This window comes from Falco cherrug, chromosome 1, assembly GCF_023634085.1.
Source record: "Falco cherrug isolate bFalChe1 chromosome 1, bFalChe1.pri, whole genome shotgun sequence".
NCBI classification, from domain to species: domain Eukaryota; kingdom Metazoa; phylum Chordata; class Aves; order Falconiformes; family Falconidae; genus Falco; species Falco cherrug.
This window is the reverse complement of record NC_073697.1, coordinates 94,721,211-94,746,160: the sequence shown is the minus strand read 5'-3', so window position 1 is coordinate 94,746,160 and position 24,950 is coordinate 94,721,211. Positions and strand designations below refer to the sequence as shown.

General features: G+C 46.4%; 1 protein-coding gene across 5 annotated transcripts; it reads left to right on the top strand.

The window, feature by feature from the left end:
- The first annotated feature begins 26 nt into the window (after positions 1-26).
- UBE3B (ubiquitin protein ligase E3B) lies at positions 27-24,896 on the top strand. Of its 5 annotated transcripts, XM_055708331.1 has the most exons (29): positions 28-164; positions 836-991; positions 1,056-1,160; positions 1,699-1,868; positions 1,961-2,081; positions 3,414-3,473; positions 3,862-3,966; positions 4,067-4,163; positions 4,678-4,763; positions 5,427-5,509; positions 6,438-6,543; positions 7,201-7,321; positions 7,955-8,132; positions 8,540-8,709; positions 10,297-10,464; positions 11,287-11,458; positions 12,224-12,342; positions 12,984-13,098; positions 13,502-13,601; positions 14,197-14,316; positions 14,656-14,832; positions 14,925-15,035; positions 15,633-15,770; positions 16,200-16,265; positions 18,658-18,716; positions 20,329-20,511; positions 20,933-21,044; positions 21,410-21,502; positions 21,987-24,896. In XM_055708331.1, the coding sequence occupies exons 4-29, from the start codon at positions 1,708-1,710 to the stop codon at positions 22,176-22,178; spliced, it is 3,213 nt and encodes a 1,070-aa protein (XP_055564306.1). In that variant the 5' UTR covers positions 28-164; positions 836-991; positions 1,056-1,160; positions 1,699-1,707; the 3' UTR covers positions 22,179-24,896. The 5 variants fall into 5 exon arrangements, with proteins under 5 accessions (XP_055564291.1, XP_055564314.1, XP_055564323.1 ...); XM_055708316.1 differs by lacking the exon at positions 836-991 and having other exon boundaries at positions 27-164; positions 1,077-1,160; XM_055708323.1 differs by lacking the exon at positions 836-991 and having other exon boundaries at positions 129-260; positions 1,077-1,160.
- Positions 24,897-24,950: the final 54 nt, after the last annotated feature.

Below are 24,950 nucleotides of genomic sequence, written 5' to 3'. Positions count from 1 at the left end.
CTCCCCGGGCCGGGCCCAGCGCGGAGGGGGAGTGCAGCGCGGCCCGGCCAGGCAGCAGCGGGCCCTGAGGCGGCTGTTCGGGCTGTGCCGAGCCGAGTGGAGCTGTCGGGCGGAACGGCAGCGGCAGCGCGGGTTGCCGGCCGGACCCTGAGCGCGGACACGGGGTACGAGGCTGCCGGGCAACGGGGCTGCGGGCCTCGGGCTGGCGGGCGGCGGAGCTGCGCCGGGGCTGCCGGGCCCGGCCATGCCTCGGTCCGAGGGTGAGGGGGCTGTGGGGAGAGGGGGCAGGCGCCTGGGGCCCGGCGGGGGGGGCTGCGCGGCAGGCGCTTTGGGCCTGCGAGGGCTGTGGGGTGGGCGTGTGGGGCCGAGGGGGGGCTCTGGTGGCCGCTTTGCTACCAGCTGCGACAGGTCCTGAAGTGTTGGAGGCCGGTTCTGGCGCTGTGGGGGTGGCTCATGGGTCCTGCTCTCTGGGGAGGTGGGAAACACTCGCTCTGGGGTGGCAGCTGCTCAGGTCTTGGCGGTGTTGAGGTCCCTGGCATGCTTGAGGCTGGCCTTTGCTTTCCAGAGAATCATAGAATGGGTGGGAGGGGACCTTAAAGCTCATCTAGTTCCACCCCCCTGCCACGGGCAAGGACACCTTCCACCAGCCCAGGTTGCTCCCAGCCCCATGCAGCCTGGCCTTGAGCACCTCCAGGGATGGGGCACCCACAGCTGCTCTGGGCAGCCTGTGTCAGTGTCCCACCACCCTCACAGTAAAGTATTTCTTCCTAATATCTAATCTAAATCTGCCCTCTTTTTTAGTTTAAAACCATTACCCCTTGTCCTGTGCCTACAGGCCTTAATATCTGTATTTGGCACCTATCAAATTATTTCTTCTCCACTCTGAAGTGTGAGGAGCTACCTGTGCCAGTGATCACAACTGAGCGATGGTACCACTTGTCCTTGCCTGAAGCTTTTCTGATTTAACATTTTCTTGAGGGTATAGTGAGAGGTAAGTCTTACCAAAACGGCTTAGAACTGCAGAGGTAAAGACTAAATCCTCAAATCATCTGTAGGTAATGTGCTTATCTGTGCAGGAGCTGCCCAAAGCCAGTGGATGAGGATCATGTTTGTGTATAAATGATTATCATATGCTTCTTTTGAAGAAGTAACTCCCTCAGGTAAGTTCGTTGTCAAGTATTTATAAAGCTTTTGTTGACTCTCTGCATTTTGTCTTGTTAAGTGGCAATATATTAGCTTCCGAGCATCCCTTGTGCCCTTTCCCTTGTATCCTTGCCTATAGAATTGTTCTCGTATGTTATCTGTAAACAAGAAAATGAAAATAATGAAGACTGGAAAGGGGAGTTGGAGTACAAGGAGTGGAACACAATGACAACACACTGATTTTTTTGATATTTTTTTCTCTTAAAATCTGCCCATATTAGGTTGTGAGCTTTGCTGAAATGGTATCGGTATTTGTGTGTTCTTATTGTGGTCCCATTGACAAGTAACTTTGCCTTTGCCTAGGCTGTATTTTACACACGCTTCTTCCTATGTTTTCGGGTATTCCACTTCCCCTACTTAAATCTTGGATGCAGTAGTTGGTTCAGAAGTAATATAAAGAATTACGCTTGCCTGTGTGTTTTGTCCACTGTGCTCCTAGTTTTCCAGGTGTTTCCTGCAACGATTCTTTGTTTCCTTAAGTTGGTCTTTTGGTAGGTTATAAAAATGTTCAGTGCGAGCCAGTCCTCCAAAGCCCAGTTCCTTGACAAAGCACGGCAGGCTCGGGAGGAGCGGAGGGAGCTGAAGGAGAGGGAGCGTGCTGCAGTCCAGATCCAAGCTTTGATCAGGAGATTTCTCTGTCGATGCCGCCTGCAGAGGGAGATAAGGTGTGTGAAATGCTACCTGCTGTGCTTTGCTCTTATCTGGAGAGGTGTGCTTGATTTTTAACTACCAGTACTTGTTTTTCCCACTTTGGTAGGAGAGAAGTAGAGGATTTCTTTGGGGCAAATGAATCTGGTTCAAGTAAAAGAAGTGCTCTTTCTATCTTCAGAATTGCTAGGAAACTGCTGTTTGTATTTAATCATAAAGAGGACAAAGAGGTAAGGTTGCTACTCTGACGTGCTTTTCTTCTTCTGAGGACATATTTAGGCATGTTAAATATGTTTAATTAGGTATCTAGTGATCATGTAGGTTCCTGTGATAAATTTTGGCTTCAGAAATGTGATCTCTGTCTCCTAGTCCTTGGAGAGATCTGCCTGTAGGAATGAAATAGAAGAACCCTTGAATTTTTTAGTAGCAGTTCCATATTCAGGGTGTAGTTTAATGAATGCTTTTCCTGGTGACCGTGCCAACTTCAGTAACTGAGCAGATTTTGTCAGCTGCCTCGGTTCCCCAGGCAGGTACATTGTGGCAGACTCACAAAGAGCTGTTCTGGCACAGTGTAGCATGCAGGCTGTTTGTATTGCAGCTGCTTTTCTGACCGTGCCCTGAATGTGTGGTTTCAGAGTGAAGCCCTTTGCTGTAGTGTCTATGGATGATGATATTTGCCCCAGGAAACTCGGGGCTAATTGTAAGGAAAACAATTAGAAAATGAAAGGCTGTATTTAAAATTGCAGCAGCGGTGGGTGACTTTTTCGTTTTTATTAATCTCTGTTCCTTGAACTCCTGTTGATGATGGTGCAAGTGCTGCAAATGCAGTATTCTGTATGTACAGCATCAAAAAAAAAAAAAAAGGTGATTATTACATATAAACTTCTCAAGTGCCTGGCATCCGTTCGAAGCATTAGAGTAATTGGGTGCATTGCTGAAATACATCTGTTCTACTTCCTCTTCCCCTTCCCGCAGCGAGTCAGTCCTTTGCTGGGCAGAGGACTAGACTGTGCTCGATTCCACTCTATTTCTGGACACTGCTCTCAGCATAACCACAGAAGCCAATTCTGTAGCTCAGAATGGCTTTATAACTTGCAGGCATGTGGCGAATACAACTGGACTGAAAGAATAATTAAGGAGTTGTGGATGCGATCACTGAGTTCTGCTGGGAGCCGTCATGGTCAGGAATTTGAAGCACACCACTGCACTCATTAGCTTTAAGCTGTTCGAGCTGAACCCTAACAGGAAGATGCTTTTCCTGGCTTCAGCCCATGCTATTGAGGGAGGCAGTTCAGCAGGGAAGGCAGAAATTCTTCTTGTTGATGAAAACTCTGTTCAAGAAGGAGACTCTTCTGCACAGCTGTAGCCTGATGTGTAGGTGCACTCTCGGGGAAGGAGCCATCGGCACTGTCTGTAGAGAATGTGTTTGGAGCATTTGTTGTTGAGATATTTTGCTCCCTCTGCTGAGCTGTTCCTAGTGCTTTTCCGGAATAGCCCTTCCTGGAGTTAGAACTAATGCCACCTTTTTTTTCTTTTTTTCTTTTTTTCTTTATTTTTCCCAGAGATTTGAAAAGCTGTGCCGTTGTATTCTTAATAGTATGGATGTTGAGAATGAGCCCAAGGTCAGCAGGATGTGTTTTTTTGTTTGGGGGTGGGAGGGTTATTTTATTTTTTTCAATTCTATGTGCGGGGATTTAGGTTGGCGATATTTGAATTTTTAGCTTTCAAAAGCCCCTGAACACTGCTGATACTCCACGGTGGAAGTTTGGACAAGTTCTTTAGTATTCCTCTAATATTTTTACTTTGTGTACAGCTATAGGAGTTAAAGGGCAACTTCTTTCTGTGGTGGGTGGTATGCTTTGACCAGTGAATAATTCTGGGGAGAGAAATAACTGCTGGGTTCAGTAGGACACTGGGGAGGTTGTTTTGTCAAAAACTTCTGGTAATGTGTTCTGCCAATCTGTAGCACAAATGCTAATGCTGCTCCTGTTTGTATCCTGCCTTCCTCAGGTGTGGTATGTGTCACTGGCACTCTCCAAGGATCTTACGCTCTTATGGATCAAACAGATCAAAGACATTTTGTGGTTTTGCTGTGAATTTCTCAAGCAGCTTAAGGTAAGGAACGTTTTCTTGGTCTTTTGTCTCCCTGCATTTACAGTTCTGTAGTTTGGCACAAAGCTAATTTATTTATTAACACTGGTGTTTGATATCACAGCCTGACATCCTACAAGACTCCAGACTGGTCAATTTGCACCTCACAATGCTTGTCACCTTCACAGACACTTCTACGTGGAAAATCCTTCGGGGAAAAGGTTGGTGCATCCAATTTAATACTTTAAGCCACTGATTCAGGACTTGCTATTAAAATCCATGGAATGCTGTTTCTGCACCTTGTCTTCTCCCCACGCTTGCCACAAAGGTTCACTATGTTTCTGTGCTTGCACAAAGCATAGAATGGGCAACAAGGATTCCGCTGAGATTAGACGGGCTATTTCCCTTGGAACAGCAACAGTTGTTACAACATTCTTCTAATGCTTCAAAATCCCACACACAAGAAGTGTTCAGAGGGTAATGGAATACGCTTTTAGCTCTGGGGTTTTGTAGGAAATACACATAGAGAAGGTAGACGAGCATCGTAAGGAAATGAGACTCGTACCTTAAACAAGACTTGACGTTAAATGCTGCTAAAATGGTGGTTTTGCATATAAGGGCGAGGACTTTGTGCAGGAAGGGCTTATGAACTGATAAACTGTTTTATAGTGTGTAAGGAAGCGAAGAGTGAAGCTGTGATGCTGTTTTAGTAACATCAGTGTTTTAACCCGGAAGGTGAAACCCTGAGGCCTGCCATGAACCACATCTGTGCAAACATCATGGGACATCTAAATCAGAAGGGATTTTATTCTGTGCTGCAGGTCAGTCTTAGGCCGATACAGTTATGTCTGTGCTGTGGTCCCTGTTCTGAGGAAGCTTTTATGATCTCTGTGGTGGTGTGTCAGGTAGAAGCTGGTTGTGGAACACTGGTGATTTGTGTATGGTCATACTTTTCTTCAAGGCAATAAAGCAGAGTCTCCCCACCTAAGACCAAATACACAGTCTCCTTTTTGTCGCTACTGCTGGATCTAAATCCTACTTAACCATCCCATAATGAGATGGGCAGGAAAGAGTCTTGACTATTTCTTCCAAACTCTGTTACTGACATATTGTATGGATTTGGTTTGTTTACTGTTCTGTTGGGGAAAGGAACTGATGTAATTTTTCTTATTCTTTTAAATGAGAATTATATTACTGGCAGCTATGAGCCTTGCCTGTTAATTTTAAAAGGCCTGGGAACCCTCTGGGTACAGGTCCTAGAGAAGTAAGTATTGCAGAGTGTCTGATTTGATTGCAGTTTCTCTGTTATGCCATTATTAACCTGAAGCCCTTCTGGTTCTGCCAAATTACTTGTAGTAACTTGTTTTTAGGTTGCTTTGGCATTCTTTTTCTCTGCTCTGAAAATAAACTTAACGTCTTTCAAGAGTAATCGTAATTCTTTGAGTACTGCAGGAGGTCTTGTTTTTTCTTTTTTTTTATTCCAGATTTTGCTAACTAATGGCTTGGCAAGATCCAGACCTTCCTTGTCCAAAGGCTCTTTAACTGCCATCTTCTCTCTTGCATTGCGGTAAGGCAGCCAGAGCTGCTTGGGATGATAGGCAGCCAAAGTTGTATTTATTGTGTTTTTTGAAGGCTTCTCATTCTGCCAGTCTCTTTGTGCCATTAAGGGTATCGTTGGTGAAAGAAGCTGCTTTAGGCAAATAGCTCGCTTTCCTGCCATCCTTTTTCAGATCAGAATGCTCTCAAGTCAGTAATTAGTATTCGTATGAGCCTAGACTTTGGAGTGCAATTCAGTTCAGAGTACGAGATCGATATGTCTTTCTGTTGAGCCATCAGAAGGGACTGGCGTTCCCTAAGTAAGTATGGTTGTGCCTCTTCACAATGAACTGCTGATGCAGCTGGACCTGTTACTCAGTTTGCAGGGGCAAAGTTCGTCCCTGAAACAAGAGCTGGTTGCTGGTCTTTCTGATGGTTCAGTCTGTTCTCTTAAAAATAAGAGAAGTATGCCATTGTCCTGACCTTATCTTTGCAGAGCTGATGTCTCTTTCACTTTGGAAATCTGCAGCCACAAATGAGCATTCTGTTAAGACTTCAGTGGTTAATTGTGTGCCACTTCTCTTCTGTAGTGTCACTGCTGGGATGGTGAAGTTGTGACATTCAGTAGAGTAGCAGTGGATGTCCTTGAATGCATTGCCTAATTTCTTAAGGAAAACTATTTAATTACTGATTTTACAGCAGCAAGGAGAAGGGGAACTTAGATGAACTGTGTAACCCTTAGAGTGCTCTGGGTGGTACGGATGTGCTGTGTATTCCTTTGAGTGCTAAGCAATTTTGTGAACTTGCTGTGATAACAGAAGCGTAAGTGAATGTTCTTTTTCCAGTGATGCCCCTTGATGAGGGTAGAATCAGCAACCAGTTCTGAACGGCTCGATTAAAGACTGCATCTTACTTTGCTAGGTCAGATTACTTGCACTGAAGTATCTGTCTCTCTGTAGCCCTGTGATTGCCGCACAGTTTTCGGACAATCTGTTGAGGTCGTTTCTGATCCACATTATGTCTGTGCCTGCTATAATGACTCATCTTACTACTCTAACACCTGAGGTAAGTGAGTACCCAAAAGTCCACAGGATATCACACATAAGGCCCCTTGTTATTCCATTTTATCAGCTCTTGGAACGGAGTGTTGGCATTTCTCTCTCTGCCAGTTTCAACTCTCTGTTGTGGAAGCATTTGATCCTTACATCCTCCAGATACTCTGGCTTTCTAATACCACAGAAGTTATTAACACCAGTGGGATGATGGGCTGAACTGCCCTAAAATAAACAAATAAAATATTTTTGCATGTTATTGTTCTTTCATTTCTGTAACCATAGACAGAACAAAAGCAAAAATCGGTCTGTTGTGTGGCAGAGGATCTGTGATGCTAATTAGTAGGCTGTCCACTAATCCAATTTAATGTGACTGCTCCTCTGTGTAGCTTGATACAGACAGGCAAGTTTTGTGCCAAATGGACGTTCTGTGTTGTTGCAGACAGGCAATTGCAAAGGTCTGTCTGCAGCTCATGGCCTATTCACCTGCAAGGTTTTTTATTTCCTGGAACAGCTTCATGTCAAACACTTGTTCTCTTCAGCGCAGCAGTCTCAGCTTGCTGCTTTATTTAGGAAGAAAAGATAGTCCAAACTGCTGAAAGCAGATCAGGCGTGGTTGTTCTGTGTGGTGCTTCTCAGCCTCACAGGCAGTTAAATTCTGTTTTTTCAGCGTCTGGCAGTGATAGAATCTCATGATCTTTTCCGCAAGTTCATCCTATTTCTAAGTCGTGAAGCACAATGCCGAGATGTCTGCGTGTGCTTAGAAGGAAGTCACACTCTTTGTTTGTTAGGTGAGTGCCTGTAACACTTTTTTTTTTGCTGTGCTTGAGAGTCTTAAGTCAGATCTCTCTCCATGGGTCCAAGCTGCCTCCATATCATAATTCTTTTATCCCTATTTAGGTATTTCTAAATAATAACTGAGATGTATTTTGGGATATTGCATACATGGTTTAAGGCCCTTGCAAATGGAAAGACTTGCTCTTGCATACATGTCATCAAGCCTAAACTGTGAAGTATTATCTCCACTAGCTTTTCACTTGGACTCAAAGTCTCGTAGCGTAGCAGACTTGAATCTAACATCCCTAAATAGACATGCTACTAAAATATTAAGTTCACGTTTCTGTAAAAGTAACAAGAGGAACAGTTGGAACACTGGAATAACCATGGATCATCTGTAGCTTATAGTACTTTGTAGAAGGTGTTGGTGAGGTACAGATGAGAAGGCAGCCAGAATGACATGCCACTTTAGTGGTTGGTGTGTGCTGGAAATGGCTGCTGCAGGGTAGCTCTAATAGTCATTCTTCACAGAAATCCTCTCCTGGATTTGAAAAAGAGTGTGAGTTATTTAATCTATTATGTCTGTAACCACTGTCCTGCAGCATCTGTTCCTCTTTTAAGTCTTGCTGTGCTGGTCATTCTACCAGGTAATCTTGTGTACTTGGGCTCCTTGAATGATAAAGTTCTTGAGGAGGAGACAGCTCATTTTGTGGGTGTGCTCATTCACATGCTCTCCTACTGCCAGAAGTACGTTTCACAAAAGAAATCCAACCTCACCCACTGGCATCCTGTTCTGGGCTGGTTTTCACAGACTGTGGATTATGGGTAAGTGAGGAGGACCTTATGGTGACAGATGATTAAGCCTCTTGTTTTTCTTTTTCTTTTTTTTTTTTTTTTAAATGCTGCAGTGTATCTTAGGTTTTGAGATGAACAGCATGATTCTATTCAGAAAAACTTCTTGGGTATTTCAGGTTATATCTATACAGCATAAACTGTTACATTCATATACAGACTATTACATGAGGAAATTAATTTAGTATAATTAGACTGGTAAATAGTGGCCATGCTGCTACACCTGATGTAGAACCTGTGTGTCATCTCTTCTGTGAGGACCAGCTGTATGATGGGTGCATACTCCCATTTTTGACTGTGAGCTAGATGCACTGAAGTATCACTGTCTGGTGTTTTATTCCAGCCTGCCTTCTAACATGTCTCTCTGACTTGTCTTTCAGATTGAATGAGTCCATGCCTCTGCTGACAAAGCAACTGCAGCATCTCTGGGGAGTCCATATGATCCGCATCCTCTTCAGTGATGTGCTCAGCAAGAAATTGCTGGAGAATCAGGAAATAGCTCAGCTGCCAACACAGCCAGTTTCCCCACAGAACAGCCTTCCTATGAAGAGTCAGTTCTGGAGGGTTGCTTTATTTTGTGTGTGTGCGTGCACGTGTGTCTTTGTCTCTCTGAGAGTCACAGGGCTTTGACTTTTCCACTTATGCTAAAAGCTTTGAGTAATTACTTGCAGCGGCTGCTGCTGCTTAGGTGGGGATATGATCTCTCCTATTTGTAATTCCTGCTCAGGATGTCTCTGTGACCTGGGGCAAGTCTCTTACTTTTGTGCTTTGAAAATACTTGCTTATTTTAGCAGATCTTTTTATTGTTTCTCAAGTAGCTGAAGTGCTTACTGCATAACTTAGTACTTCCCAAGGCAAGATGGGAGACCAGCTTCACAGGTGAAAAGCAAGGTGAAGCTGGCTCCTGGGCCTGTGGTGCATGGTGATTCTGCAGAAGAGCATTTGGAATAAGATAGTTGTAATCTGGCTATTTTCTAGCTGCTGCTTGTAGCACTAGATCCTGTGGTCATTACTTATTGCAGTTAGAATCATAGATTCCTAGAATGGTTTGGGTTGGAAGGGACCTTAAAGACCATCTCACTCCAACGCCCTGCCATGGGCAGGGACACCTTCCACCAGCCCAGGTTGCTCCAAGCTCCATCCAGGGTGGCCTTGGGCACTGCCAGGGATGGGGCACCCACAGCTTCTCTGGGCACCCTGTACCAGTGTCCCACCACCCTCACAGTAAAGAATTTCTTCCTTATATCTGATCTAAATCTGCCTTCTTCCAGTATAAAGCCATTCCCCCTTGTCCTGTCGCTACACACCCTGTAAAAAGCCATTCTCTAGCTTTCTTGGCAGCCCCTTTAGGTACTGGAAGGTGCTCTGAGGTCTCCCCGGAGCCCTCTCTTCACCAGGCTGAACAACCCCAACTCTCTCAGCCTGTCCTCGTAGGAGAGGTGCTCCAACCCTCAGATCATCTTCATGGCCTCCTCTGGCCTCTAATAGGTCCACATCCTTCTTATGTTGTTGGCCCTAGAGCTAGATGCAGTCCTGCAGGTGGGGTCTCACGAGAGCGGAGCAGAGGGGGACAATCCCCTCCCTCAAACTTATGGCCATGCTTTTGCAGCAACCCAGGATTTGGTTGGCTTTCTGGGCTGCAGACACACAGTGCCAGGTCGTGTTGAGCTTCTTGTCAACCAGCCCCCCCCCCCCCCCCAAGTCCTTATCCTCAGGGATACTGTCAATCCATTCCCTGCCAAGCCTGGATTTGTGTTTGGGATTGCCCTGAGCCACGTGCAGGACTTTGCACTTGGCCTTGTTGGACTTCGTGAGTTTTGCATGGGCCCAGCTCTCAGGCCTGCTGAGCTTTCTCTGGATGTCACCCCTTCCCTCTGGTGTGTTGACTGCACCACAGAGGTCGGTGTCATTGGCAAATTTGATGGCAAGTTTTGGTGAAGTTTCTAGGCTAAGACCCCCACTGCAGTATGCTTTTGCATTGGTAGCAGCTGTGCGCTGTGCTGAGAAAAGTCCACCAAAACCTCCTGTCTGTGGAGTGACCCAGTCTGCTAAAATCCACTTTATTGCAAGGCTGCTGAGTGGCTGAGCATAAGAAATGGTTTTGAATAGCACTTCTTCTGTGCTTCTCTGTCACCAGATCTTTTCAAGAGAGCTTTCCAGAAGTCTGCATCTGTCCGCAACATTCTCAAGCCTGTCGGAGGCAAGCGAGTGGACTCGGCAGAAGTGCAGAAGGTGTGCAGTATCTGTGTGCTGTACCAAACCACGCTCACAACGCTCACGCAGATCCGCCTGCAGATACTCACAGGTCAGGACACATCTGCACTTTTCCAATCACTTGAAATGTGGAGGGGGGGAAAAATAGATTTTTCTTATTAAATTCTGTTGACTTGTTGGTAGTTTTATTACTGACAACAGTTTATTGACTAGCTGGGTGGAAGGCTTGTTCCATCCTGAATTGTACATCTGATCAATAACATTCATCACTTCTTTATCAAGCATTAACTCTCCAGAATACAAATTGAAGCAAGTTTTCCTATAATGAAACCTTGCTTACTCTGTATCAAACTTAAGACTGAGTCAGTGTTTTTGAGAAGCCTAGCAATATTAATCTTTATGTGGTGGAAACACTGAGTGCTTTCATACGTCTCAAGAACAAATTACCTGTCTTAGGAATGGATGGAGGAGGAGATAAGCACTGTTTTGGTCTGGTGGCTAGAGCAGAGAAATGAGTCCAGAGCCTCGGGTGTTTTGTTTGTGGCTATAATGGTGACCACAGGTACAACCCTGTTCTTTGTGTTCTCATCTCTTAAGATGGCTGTAATGGTGATTGGATCGTGGGAATTAATTCTTTTCTAAAGCTGCAAAATAATTAGTGGGAAAGAGCTTCAGATGTGCAAACAGTTAATGTCTCGTTAAAAGCTTTGTTCTGCTTTCCTGGTGATTATACATCTCCTGTTTAATGCAGACAGGCTCGGGAGCCAAATGCGACGCTTAACTTCCCTTCAAGTGAGGTGTTGCTTTGCAAAGGGATCTTTCGGCTCCAAGTCATGTTCGTCTCTCTAACCCTGCGTGAATGAGCAGGCAGAGCAAGCTTTACTGAGTGTGCTTTGTATTTTTCCATTGCTAGGCCTCACTTACCTGGATGATCTGTTGCCCAAATTATGGGCTTTTATCTGTGAGCTGGGACCACAGGGTGGGTTAAAACTCTTCTTGGAGTGCTTGAATAATGACACAGAGGAATCCAAGAGGCTGCTGGCCATGTTGATGCTCTTCTGTGACTGCTCCCGCCACCTTATCACGTAGGTAGCAAGCAGAGGGTGCTGTCTAGATTTGTACCGTGAAGCTGTTGCATTCCTTAAGTTTTAAGAGGAATAGTTAAGGTATTGCTGCCTTTGCACAACGATAGCTAGGCAGAGTAAAGCAGCAAGCTTTTTGGATAGTCCTGAGAAATAAAAGACTTCAAAAGGACTTTCCCCTTCAATCATGTGCTGCTTCAGGAATATACAGCTGGCTGAACTGGTAAGAAAATGTTACAGCACTGGCTAGGGAGAGGAAAGAAACGTTTCTTCTCCTGCCTACGGGCAACGATTGTGTCAGTCCAAAGTAAACACTTTGAGTCCGGATAAGCTTTGAAGAAAAATGTTATAATACTGCTGCAAAAAAGCTCCCCAGCTTATGTGCTTCTGTTTAAAAGCCCTTTGCTGTCTCGCTCAGACTCACACAACACAAAGGATGTGAAGGGGGTGGAAAATTACCCTTGCTGGTCAGTAGAGACAGTTTTCTTAGCTTGAATGATAAAGTTTTCCTGGGGATGAGTACATAGTTCCTTTTAACTACAAAATACTGGCTGTGCTTGTGTCTTGGAGCTTTCATACTGTCTTCTGTTAGGATCAGATATCAATCAAAATCAATAAATAAGGTTTAGTTGTTTATGACTTCAGGTCCTCATGGGTGTCAGTTGTCATAGAAATAAGAGCTACTGCTAAAGGATGATGCGCCTTTATGAAAATTTCAAAAGGGAATTAAATTTACACTTGCACATTTGCATTTGTTTTCTCTGATAGGATTCTTGATGACATAGAAGTCTATGAAGAGCAGATTTCATTCAAACTGGAAGAGCTTGTTACCATCTCATCTTTTCTGAATTCTTTTGTATTTAAGATGATCTGGGATGGAATTGTAGGTAAGTGCTTTTAGTAGCTTGAGCTGATGTTAACCTCAGAACAACAAATTACATTAATTTTGGAATGTGAAGCTTCTGCTAATTATTACTTTGCACAAAAAAACATATTACGTGGTATGGCATGAGAATATGTCCCAGTCTTTTGGTGTCCAGATGCTACTGTCATGCTTGGCACCGCGTACAGCACACTTTTCTATTTCCAGTAAGAATTTGTGTAACAGACATGATGGGCATGTTGTTTTTTGCCAAAGACTTAAGTTTAGCATGACTGGGCCATGTATTGGATAAGAATAATATAGTGTTTTGACAAAGCAGAGCAGACTTGCTAGAGTCTCTAGACGTCTAGTGTTGATCTGTATGCTGGTATAATTTGGGTGCAACTCAGTTCTCATAATTAGATGAGATAGTCCATTTCTGTTGTGATGGCTTTGATGTGGCTAAGAGGTTTTTTTCACTTTGATCAAAGACGACGCTGTCTGTCTTCTGGGAGGCACAAAATCTCTTCCTTCCCTCTGAAGGCAGTGGAGATTAGGAGAAATACACCTGCCTTATTAGTGTGAGACAGATGATCAACGTGTTGCTCTTGGACACTCCTGTTACCTAGGGTGCCTGGACATTGCTGCTTTGTTCCTTTTGTTCAGAGAATGCCAGAGGGGAGACCCTGGAGCTGTTTCATTCTGTCCATGGCTGGCTCATGGTCTTGTATGAAAGGGACTGCCGCAGGCGTTTTGCTCCCGAGGATCACTGGTTACGCAAGTAAGTATCCAGCTCAAGGCAAGGATCGTGTGTAGCTGTGTGCTTGTCCCAGTGCACCAGCTCCCCTTAGGGTTTGGGATACCTTACTTTAAACTGCGTGACTCTTATCCTACCCCTGAGATCAAGGTGAGAACAGATCCCTGTGTTTGCGTTTAAGGATACCTCTCCTATTGTGCTTCTCTTCTCTGATGTAAGGGTTAGCTGCTGCTCATGGAGGGTGGTGCTTTGAAAATTGACTCAGCACCTAACAGCTCGAGTGTTTCTGGCCGCCTTAGATGCATCCACCTGAGCACCTGAATTGTTTTTGAAATCATTACAAGTTTCTTCTCTCTACTACCCCCAGCTATTTACTACACTTGGGCATTTCTCAGGGATCTCTGAATCTGTGCCTTTCTTTGTAAAGGGACCTCAAACCCAGCGTGCTCTTCCAGGAGCTGGACAAGGACAGGAAACGAGCCCAGCTGCTCCTGCAGTACATCCCACACGTCATTCCCCACAAGAACGTGAGTGGGACAGGGGCAGAGGGTGGGGGCTGAAAAGCCAGTGACCTGGGTGGCATGGGATGGAAGGGACATGCATCTTGAGCATTTTGTGACAGAGCTTGTGATTGAAGTGCCAGTTGAACAGAAGTCCTCTCCTTCACCTCCACTCTCCCCAGTATATTTCCTCTAAACTGTCTTGGTTTCTCTCACTGAGAAAGAGCTTATTTTGTGTGGGCAGCTGCATAGAGTCATCCTGCAGTGCGTGACATGGCTTTGGAGAAAAAAGAAGAGTGTCTTTTTGCAGGTAGCAAATCTGCAGAAATGACAGATTTTTATGTGGTGATAGGAAAGGTGCTTTTGTTTTCAGTATGGTCAATACCCTGTCCCTCCCAAAGCAGAGCTTCAAGGATTTCCCAAATCCACTGGTGAACAAGGTGGTAGATCCCACTATTTCTAATGAGTAGGTGGCCGTGACATTATTGGGGCTACATGGGAACAGGACAGCCAGGAGCTAGTTCTGGGTGTGTGTCAGGAGCATCTGGCAGCCCCGCTGCACTGGAGGATAAGGATCCTTGTAGGTGAAGGCTTTTATATTTGTTTGGTTTTTTTTTTTAAGAGGGTGCTGCTTTTCCGAAACATGGTTACAAAGGAGAAGGAGAAGCTTGGGCTGGTTGAAACTAGCTCCGCATCACCTCATGTGACACACATCACTATCCGCCGCTCACGTATGCTGGAGGTGAGTGACCTGGCTTGCAGAAGCCAACCAGCAAGCCAGTAACTTGGCCTGATAAGAGTATGGGGTGTGAATACGTTTCTACCTTCTCTGTGGGTGTTGAGGGACCCAGTGTCAGTTCTGTCTGCTTTTGTATGAAGTCATGTTACAGGAAAATGCTGGACCTTAGTTCAGTTCAGACTGCTCCAAACCTGGAGGTTTGGCTACGAAAATGCTGGTCTTTTTGAAGACAAAATTCAATGACTAATGCAGATTTCAGTCTCCTGTCTCTGCTGCATGCCTGCATGGATGTTCTATATGTCTCTCTGTGTGATTGTCCTCTGGCTCTTCTGGTCTGTGCAGGATGGATATGAACAGCTACGGCAGCTTTCCCAGAATGCCATGAAAGGAGTGATCAGAGTGAAGTTTGTGAATGATCTGGGAGTTGATGAGGCTGGTATTGACCAAGATGGTGTTTTCAAAGAGTTTCTGGAAGAGATAATTAAAAAAGTGTTTGACCCTGCCCTCAACTTGTTCAAGGTATGACACAGGGCTGCAGATGCTGACCGTGATGACCCATTGCAGACAGAAACAGACTGGCTCACTGTGCTGTTATCTCTCTTTGTGTGCAGACAACCAGTGGTGATGAGAGGCTGTATCCATCCCCAACATCCTACATTCATGAGAACTACCTACAGCTCTTCGAGTTTGTAGGGAAGATGCTTGGGAAGGCTGTATATGAGGTGAGCCAAAAGCATCATATTAGGCAGTTGTCACTGTTGGTACAGTACTATTCAGATGCAGTTCTGTGATGGTGCCCCTTGCCTTTGAGAGCCAGATGCTTGCAGAGGTATTACTGAAGAGGTGAGTTTCAAAAAATTATTTGTATAAAGATACTGATGGTGGAGCAGCCTGGCACTTCTTCTGGCATGTATTAAAAATAATCTTGGCAGTAAAACTTGGCATATACTGTGATTATTTTTCTCAGTGCTAGGGACACTAGCTGGGATAGTTATTTTGGTGTCACCCCCTTAACAAGTATCCATTTGTTGATACCTTACACGAAGGGACATGTGGCTAAATGGAGGAGGGAATGACACTCTCCATGTAAGGTAGTTCTTTCAAAGGAAACATGCAGTTTCCCCTGGTGTCTTTTTGCACCTGCTCCACTAATTAATCAGTTTTTAAAGGATGTGGTTTTCTTAGCTGATTTCGATGTCTTGCATCTTTGCACTTGTTCCACAACATGTAATCTGCCTGCAGGCCTCGTAGGTAACTAAAGATGCTGCACATAACAAGTATGCGGTGGGACCTGACCTATGCATTTTTGTTGTCTGTAGGGAATAGTTGTGGATGTACCGTTTGCTTCCTTCTTTTTGAGTCAGCTACTTGGGCACCACCACAGTGTCTTCTACAGCTCCGTAGATGAACTTCCCTCCTTGGACTCAGAGTTCTATAAAAATCTCACTTCAATTAAGGTTTGAGCATTACTTTTCTTATTGTTGTTCAACTCCCTTATCACTGGTTGCTGCTAGAAATACTAGATTTGCAAATGCCTTTGGGGTACCGATCATCTTTAAAAACTCCTTGAAAGTAACTGGGTTTTCTGAAGGAAGTCGAGAGGTGGCCATCCTCTGTTTTTACTGGGGCAAGCAGGGATGAGAAAGGAGTCTGAAGGTGTAAACCTGAGAACTGGGAATCGGGGAAATCTCAAGTTTTAGCCTCAGTTCTTGTGCAGGCTCCCCATTAACCTAGAGCAAGTCATGTATTTGTTATGCTTTGGTGCCTGGTGCCTGCTGAGGATCACTTAGTGTACTTACAGTAATTACTTAGAGTAATACAGAAATACAGAACTGCTGTTCCTGCTGCTGAACACTGACCTTCTTTCCCTTTCTCTGTTCCTCTAGCGGTATGATGGTGATATCAGTGACTTGGGCTTAACGTTGTCCTACGATGAAGATGTGATGGGTCAGGTGGGTTTTCATTCAGTGTTGGATCTTATATCTGCTTTGTTCCAAACACCCTCTTCGTGCTTGGTGGTGGCGAGCAGAATTCTGGGCACTGACAGAGTCCACAGCCCTGGCTCAGGCAGTCCCTGTTTCTCCTGGATAGAGCGTAGCTGCTCTGCCATGGGAGTATCTGCCTTGCTTGTCGGGCTGATGCTACCAGGAAGAGCCTTTGAAGCACTGGGAGGGATCCTGAGGATCATTGCCCACTGCTGTGGTGCCAGAAGTGGCAGCCTGTGAATATTAGCAATTGGCAGCAGAACTAGATTTGACTCCTGAGCAGAGGTGCTGTAGCTTTTATTAGCGTCCTTTGAGCAGAGAAATACACCTGCAGTCTGACTTGCCAGCAGAAGACAGCTATTTATTCTCTGCTGAGCTTTCTGAGACCTGGTCTTTTGCATCTGAAAGTCAGGCAGTCTGTCCAAGCTCATGCTGCATGGAGTGCTTTTGACTCTGTTACTTGTGTTTCTGAGTATGTCAGGTGGATGCTCTGTGTAGCCCATCTGAACAAGAATCCTGAGGGGACTGAATAGTAAATGACCTTGTGTTTGATTGTGGTCAGGACTTAGCTCTGCTCTCATTTTACCAAAAAAAAAAAAAAGCCCGCACTGAAAGGCTGGCTCAGCTTCAGAGGTTCTCTGAACTCAGCCATAGGATTCTCTAACTTCATTCAATATTTAGCTGTGGGCAGAGAACAGCTTTTTCCGCAGAAAAAGGTTGCCTTCTTGACCCTTAATTTTTCTATTGCCAGTTTTTTTTCCTTTCTAGTTGAGAAACATTGTTCTCTGCTTTCCCTGCATAACTGGTTTCCCTCTTTTTTTAAAAAGAAGAATCTGTGTGAGTGGGGAGGAATTCCTTTTCTTCAAACGTAGCAGTTTCTGTCAGAGAAACTTGAAGTGTGTCAGGAGGTCTCTTGGCCTTGAGAGGAAAAGGCTGTTTGTCAGTCCCTTATGAAGGCTTGAAGGTACTTGGTTGCACTTGAGCCCTGGGTTCTGTGATGCTATGTGTGCATAGCTGGAAAATATGGATAGATAAGATAAAAATGCCTTCCCTCTCTGTTGCTGCTGCAAATTCTGTGGGGAGATTCCAGCTAGTGCTAAGCCCGGGCACTGTTAGCAGTGTAGATCCAGTGGCTCAGAGCTCCGAGACCACTAAGTCACAGAGTGTTTATCTGGGGCAGCTTGTCCTTGAGAGCTTTGCATGCTGCAGTTTCTTATTCCTAAAATGGCTAGTTTGGGCCTAGCTTGCATATGTCTGATAGCAGCGATAGCAGTGTAAATGCACCCGCCAAGCTGCGAGGGTGGATGGGAAGACAGCTGAGTACTGATCCAGCCCTGCTTTGAATGAGTGAGAGGCTGCATCTGCTGCACAGTGGGCTGAACTGAACACCTCGTTGCTGCCTCAAGGTTGCTGAAATTTCAGCTTTGAGGGGTTTTTCCACCTGAAAAATAAAGGTAGGAAGCAGCCCAGCAGTAAGACATTGAAGGCAGCAGCATGCAAAGCTTCCAAACAAACCAGGTCTGTCTTGTGCTTTGGCCATGCCGAAGCGGCCAGGTGGGGTAACCCTGTGGTTCCTGAATGAACTTGTGTGTCCCTGCAAGGTACAGCTCTGTTTGGGCATGGGGAGCTGAGCTCATTCCCTGTGCTGGGCTCCCTTCTGACCTTGGAAGTCACCTGAAAACTGGAGCGCAGAGCCCACTCTTCACAAGTGATGACTTTCTGCCTCGTAGCATTGGTGCAAGAGGAGTCGTGACTCTTCTGCCGTGGCAAACACCTAGAGGGTGCCTGCCGCTCTCTCAGAGCAGCGCTGTCAGCTCAGCACCAGGCCTTGGCAGGGCAGGGAGGAGATACTTCTCAGCTGTCTCACTTTTTGAGTGCTCTCTGCTTCACGCCTTGAGTGCCCAGCTTGAGGGACAGTGAACTCCAGGGAGCTCTGTCACTCCGGTGGCCCCCGATGAGACCTGTGGAGCAGACAGCTTTGGATTGCACTGTTACACTGAGCTACGTGAAGGCTCTGAGCTTGTTCAGCCTCTGGATCCTGGGATTGTGACAGTCCCCCAAGGCTCTTCGAATTGATTTGTGTGCAGTTCAGCAGTGATGGATCAGACTAGAGAGGAGGCTTCCTTGAAGAGGGGCTGGCTCCACTGGTGGGAGAGTCAGAGTTCCCTACTGTTCAATTACTATGTTAATAGTTAAGTGAAACTGGTTCAAGGCAGAAGCAGGATTATTACTTAAATTTTAAATCCTACTGTTTTATTGTAAAAATAAATGTTTTATGGGGAGGTAACAGCTTAGCATGGCATTTCTTTCCATTGTGGTTCCAGGCAGTAATTAGCAATACAATCATTTCTTCCCTCAGCTTGTTTGCCATGAACTTGTTCCTGGAGGGAAGACCATTCCTGTTACCAATGAAAATAAGTAAGTATAGCAATTAGATTTTTAAGGTCACCACTGCAAAATACTTTATTCCAGTTCCTTGGGCTTGCATCTGGAATGAATTGAGATAGACTGGAGTAGAAGGAGCACATAAATATCTTAATAGAATTTACTGGTTACAGTTCATCGGCAGAAATTGTATTAAATTTGATTTGCAAAATAAAAATTGACAATTTACTTCTTGAAACAGCGCTTCTGAGGTCAAAGGCACACAGTCTGTGAGATTCTGCAGGATTTAATGATGGTGATAGATACAGACAGATGGATTCAAAGCAATTCAGGCACACAGTCGTGAACATAGAGGGCACAGATGCTCAAAGACACCTTGGAGCAGACAGATCTTCTCAGAATGATAACATGTGGCAGTTGTATAAAGCACTGTTCTTCAGAAGAGACAGTGGTGAATTCAAATGTAGTCGACAGTCGTACTTTAGACGCAGGAAATCAGAGGAGACACTGAGCCCTGTAGCTATTTTCACAGATAACCAGCTTTTAGATAGTTATCGTAAATGTCAACTCCACAGCCTGAAAACCAAACCCACCTTTTTGTTCCCTTCATATTTTTTTTTCTTCTCTATACCCTTCAGTGATCATAAAAGCAGGATAAAATATCTTATCTATTAAGCAGATGTGTGTTTGAACTGATAATCTGGGGGTTGTTCTCTTTAATGGCAAGTGAAAGCTGGATCCTACCTGAGGATTTGTCTTTGTTAGTCGTGCTCTGCAATCTGATGTTCCCAGTCTTTTCCCTTCCTGAGCTCTGACCAGGGAGTTTGCATTTGAAAGGATCTTTCTCTGGCTTGTCAGAAGGCAGCTCAGGGAGAAAGTTGAAAGTCCTGCATGTTGCTCCACTCGCTTACAGCAGAAACTTTGAAGCTTTTGTGCAGATGTGCACACAAATTGGTAGTTGGGAGGGAGCAGTCTAGAAAGAGTCCTGTCTATTAATGGCGGAGCGAGGTGACCTAGCTGAAAACCCAGTCAGTGTGATCGTGGTGGTGTCTGCCTAGGAGCTGATGAAGAAAGAATCAGCAAGCTGGGTTGTTTTGACTGTTGGTGCGAAGAGGAAGCCTGATGGTGCCTCCCTCTGATAAACAGTGCACCTCTTCCATACTCCTGGGAGGAAGGTGGAAATCTCCTAAGTGTTTTTTGGCATGTTGATTCAGTGTATCGATTCTGCAGCCACGGGTTTCAGTGCAGGTGGTGTCAGAGCCCAGACAGTTGGGTTTTTTTCAAACCTAGAGGAGTGCCTTGAATGGGGATGTCATCCTTTAAAGAGGAGTTGGATGCATGCGCCCCTCTGAGTTGCTGTCTGGGCAAGGTTGATGAAGTGATCATTAACCAGCTAGTCCCTGGGTTGAGAAGCAACTCTAAGAAATGAGCAGGCAGTCCCAGGGGTGGCGGGTGGGGGCACAGCCTCGCAGAACAACTCTTCTTACAGGGCCCTGGAAGGGAAAGTATAATGAATCTCCAGGCAGTGCTAGTCCATTTTGGGGTGAAGAGACAGGTCACCAACCTTGTTCCTGCACCGATGAGGTGGGTATCCCCTGCTGTTCCAGCTCCCTCACTGCCGTCTTGTCTTCCCTGTCACGCGCAGGATCAGCTACATCCATCTCATGGCTCACTTCCGGATGCACACGCAGATCAAGAGTCAGACAGCAGCGCTTATCAGTGGATTCAGGTCGATCATTAAGCCTGAATGGATTCGTATGTTTTCTGCACCAGAGTTGCAGCGGCTGATCTCCGGTGACAACGCTGAGATTGACCTTGAGGACTTAAAGTAAGTGAGCAACTTGGTCTGCTGGTCTCCTCGCTCAGCAAACCAAGCCGTTTTATTGCAGAGCTATTTGAAGGTTTGCAGGAGACTGACTTTTTCACAACTTTCTGCTCCTCCTAATTGAAAACTGAGGAGCAGACGAATGGAGCTGAAGAACATGCTCCTTAAAGCTAACTTGGACAGAGTACTAACGAAAGGGAAGGGCCCTTTCTTCCACTGGTTCCTAAGAGCAGAATTTCTCTCTGCCCTTCCCTTTAATCGAGTGCCCAGTAAGTACTGGCAGGGGCTCAGTACTGGCAGTGTCTGCTGTAGCAGTGAACCCCGACTCATGGCAGGTATTGATCCTTCCAGCGCTTGGCAGCTGGCAGCTGTGACCCTCCTGCTGCAGTGGGACACAAGCCTGCTGCAACATTTCTCTCCCCAGAAAACACACGGTGTACTATGGGGGCTTCCACGGGAGTCACCGGGTCATCATCTGGCTGTGGGACATCCTAGCTAATGACTTCAGCCCTGAGGAGAGAGCCATGTTTCTCAAGGTAAATGCAGTCGTTTCAGCCCAGCTTTACGATCTGGGGGGGTTGGGCCACTTAGCTGAGTGCTTTCTGCACTAACAGAGTATCAGAATGCTTGGCACCTCAAAGTCTGCACCCTGCTTCTCAGCGGAGGGGCAGCCCTGGAAGCAGAGTTCCTAGAAACGCTCTTGTGTCCCCGTGAATAGGCTTGCATAGGTGGCGGCTTTCAAAGGCTGGCAGAGCTGTGCACGAAAGCTCAGGAGTATTGCACTGGGGGGTACTCAAATGCCAGTCCGAGCAGCTGTCTGCTGTGACTGTGTTAGTTGCATGTCTCATATAGCCAGGCTGCTCTCACTGCTGCTGTCTTTCACTGTCCGTCACTCTTTCAGTTTGTTACCAGCTGCTCCAGGCCTCCGCTTTTGGGCTTTGCCTACCTCAAGCCTCCTTTTTCCATCCGCTGCGTGGAGGTCTCTGACGATCAGGTAGGCACCCTGCTTGCTCATGTCTTATGCATCCCCTGCCAGGCCTCCTTCCCTGGCCAGATTCCTCATCTCTGTCTGACCAGGAACCTCTTAAGGCATAAAGACAGATGCTTTACAGGGCAAGGTGAAAACAACCTTATCGTAATGCATATGGCCACACCTACAAGCCCACACACAGCAGCACTTGGGCTCTTTTTGCCCGTCTCCAGGGTTGTGGGGTTTTCTGGGGGACCTCCCTGCATCCCGTTCCCCCTACCCTGTTCCCTGTGCACCCTGGAAAGGGGCCCTGCCGGGGTAATGGTGGTTGCAGTTACAAGAGGAGCTCCTTTCTAGCTGTCGTGGGGGACAGGGCTTGGAGGTTTGGACTCTCCCTGTTCCCAGCAGACGGGTTTTGTGTTAGCGCCTCTGCCCTGTGTGTAGGCACCCCGCTTGGAAGCAGCACAGCAGAGAAGTGCAGAACTGATGTGTTTCTGCCCTTTTCCAGGACACCGGTGACACGCTGGGCAGTGTGCTACGGGGCTTCTTCACAATCCGCAAGAAAGAGCCAGGTGGGCGTCTCCCAACCTCCTCTACGTGTTTCAACCTCCTCAAGCTTCCCAACTACAGCAAGAAGAGCATCCTGCGGGAGAAGCTGCGCTACGCCATCAGCATGAACACTGGTTTCGAGCTGTCCTAGTTGCCATGGCCCTGGACTCCGCAATGGGGGGCTCTCAGAGCTGCTGACTGCTGCTGGAGGTGGAAGCCTTCGTGCACAGAGGGTGGATTGGCTCCACGGGAGGTGACTGCTCACTCGAGGGCTGGAGAGATGCAGCTGATAATAGAGGCTTACAGGGAAGAGCTGCTGGGCTAGACAGGGCTGGCTCTTGGGCACTGCTCCAGGATGAAGGAGGTGATGGGCCTGACCCAATACACTTCACTTGACACCCACGTAAATCGTCTTTAAAAAGCAAACCCCAGGGGAGCATAAAAGGAACATTAAAAGTGCCAGTCAGATTAGTGACCGTAATACCCCCCAGCAGGCTGTGCAGCCTGGGCAGCTGCTGCTGTGGGAGTGGTTTTTTTCCTTTCCCAGGAGATGGTTCAGTTTATTACTGGGTAGAAGTCAGTCTGTGGGAAAGCTGCACAAAGGCAGAAAGATGACGGAGCCCACGAGGAGACGAGCACGAGGCTGCGGTGTTGGATGTGCCATGAAATGGGCACCGTTCACTCAGGACAGGTACCACGCAGGGGCTTCCTGATGCCCTTGCTCTCTGCAAGGCCTTGGCATTTGTCTCAGAGAATAAACCACTTGCCCAGTCTTGAGAAGCAGCAGGTTAAATGGAAGCAGATGGACCCCGCCATTCTCAGGAAGGTTTCAGAGTGCTGTAGGTTAAGAGCTCGAGCAGCAGGCATGGAGGTCAGTGTGCTGAGCCAACTGTGCTTCTGCCAAGCTCTTGCCAGGGCCTGTGCTTTGGACGAAAGGGGTGGTTGACTGATTTTTCTCAGGAGCGGAAAAGGTTTAATTTTATTTAGTTTTCAGAGGACAGGAGCTGGCGCAGAGCTCAAGCAGCCCTCACCCCCCAGCACAGTGCTCAAGTGGGGCAGGTGCCCCCTGTGATCTCTGGAAGGGGAATGTGTCGACCTGCTGAGAGCCTCTGGAAACCTCTGCTGGCAAAATTCCTCTTACTTGGATAGAATTTTCACTTTGCTTGCAGGCCCTTTTGTTAGGGAGATGTGCTGTTTCAAACCAGGACTTGGCCTCTGTGTAACAGCCGCATTTGCTTTGTTGCCAAACTATTTATTTTGGTCGCTTTGTCTCCAGCCTTATATTTTTAACAGCTGATGTTTGCCTGTAGCAGGCAGCTTTTTCAGGTTGTTCCGAAAGGCAAGGGCGGGGGAGGTGCACATGTGTGTGTTGGGAAGGTGTGGACCCTTCCTGCTATTTCTAACGAAGTCCAGAGCATGATTTGCAAAGTGTCTCTGCAGCTTCCCAGCCTTGCTCCCTCGTGCTGCTGCAGGTCCTGCCTCAGCCCAGGTGAGAGGAGACCCTGCTGTCCTCTCCTGTCCCTGCTGGGTTTCTGGCACAGAGGAAAGCCATGCATGTTCTCCTGTTCGGGAGAGGATTAAAAACCGGGCATCTCCTCCCCTTGCTCTGTTGCTGCTCACTAATAAAACAAGCTCCCGCAGAGGCTGCTAGTATCTCCCCTGGACTTCCCTTCCTTACGTGACATGGCAGTGGCGACCCTGCGCCCTGGCCCCTCTGTGCCGTACGGGCAGGTTGGCTGCAGAGCCTTGCTGCACAAGTCAGCTCGCAGCAGCTGCTCGAGTGCAAGGCTGCCGTACCCTACCTCATCCTCTGGCTTGCCTCAGTCCGTCTCCTGGGGATTCACATCCCCAGGTGTGCTCAGCAAGCACAGGTCTCCATGGAGAGAAGGCTCCCTGGGCTCTTAGACCCTCTCCACGATACATTGCACATTTCAAACAGACCAGAAAATATTTGGCACCATTCAGCCAAGAGTACAGAGATGGCCTTTGCTTCCTTTTTCTCTTCTGTCTTGCTTCAGCTGGTTTTCAGAGAAGTAACCCTTGTTTTTTTTTTTTTAGAACCAAAGCCTGGAAATGCATCTGGAAAGCAATGTCAGGATCCTTTTTCTGTGTCAACTCAGTAATACTGATCAGAAGTGTTAGTGAGGATGGGAATATCTGCATTCAGAGGATCCAAGATGCTGGACTATGAGTCTAGAGAAATTAATGATACTAAATTTTTTAATTTCTTTTTTTACCTAGAACATTTCAGCATTAACCAGTTGGTGACTGTGTAGTGGAGAGGTTTAGGCACTGACTTGTACCAGTCATAGTTTAAAATATCGCACACAATCTCATTTTTTCTTCTAGGGAAATACAGTGTGTCTAAATAGAGCACAATGATTGTTCTATGAAGCGAATTGTTGAACGCAGCAAAATAAAATCTTTGCTCCCCTTTTTTTCCTTCATTCCTCAGGAGTACAATTCCTAGAAAAGATCTTAATGCAGACTTAGCTAGGTCCCTCCAAACCGGGAAATATTGCACTACGAGACACTACATCCAATTTTGTAGCTAGCGTATAAAACGTGATTGTCTATAAACGCCCTGGTGGCTGTGTGTGCAGCAATTTCTCTTGAGTAGCTGATTTCTGTATGACTGGGAGGCTTTAATACATTTTTACCTGAGCAGAAGGCTGTGAACGTGTATCGGTCCCTGCCTGCACTGCTGTATTCTGCACGGGTGTTCTTTGTAGGGCAGGGATGGGTTTGCCATGGGAGATTAATGACTATTTTTTCTATAGAAGACTTGCTGCTGTGGAGACCTTGGTTACATCCCTTGTATTAGAAATGCAGGGAAAAGGAAAAAATAAACCTGGTATGAGTAAGATGATTGGATGTCTCTTCTTCCTTTCCCAAGGGGCAGGGAAATTGCTGGATGTAATGC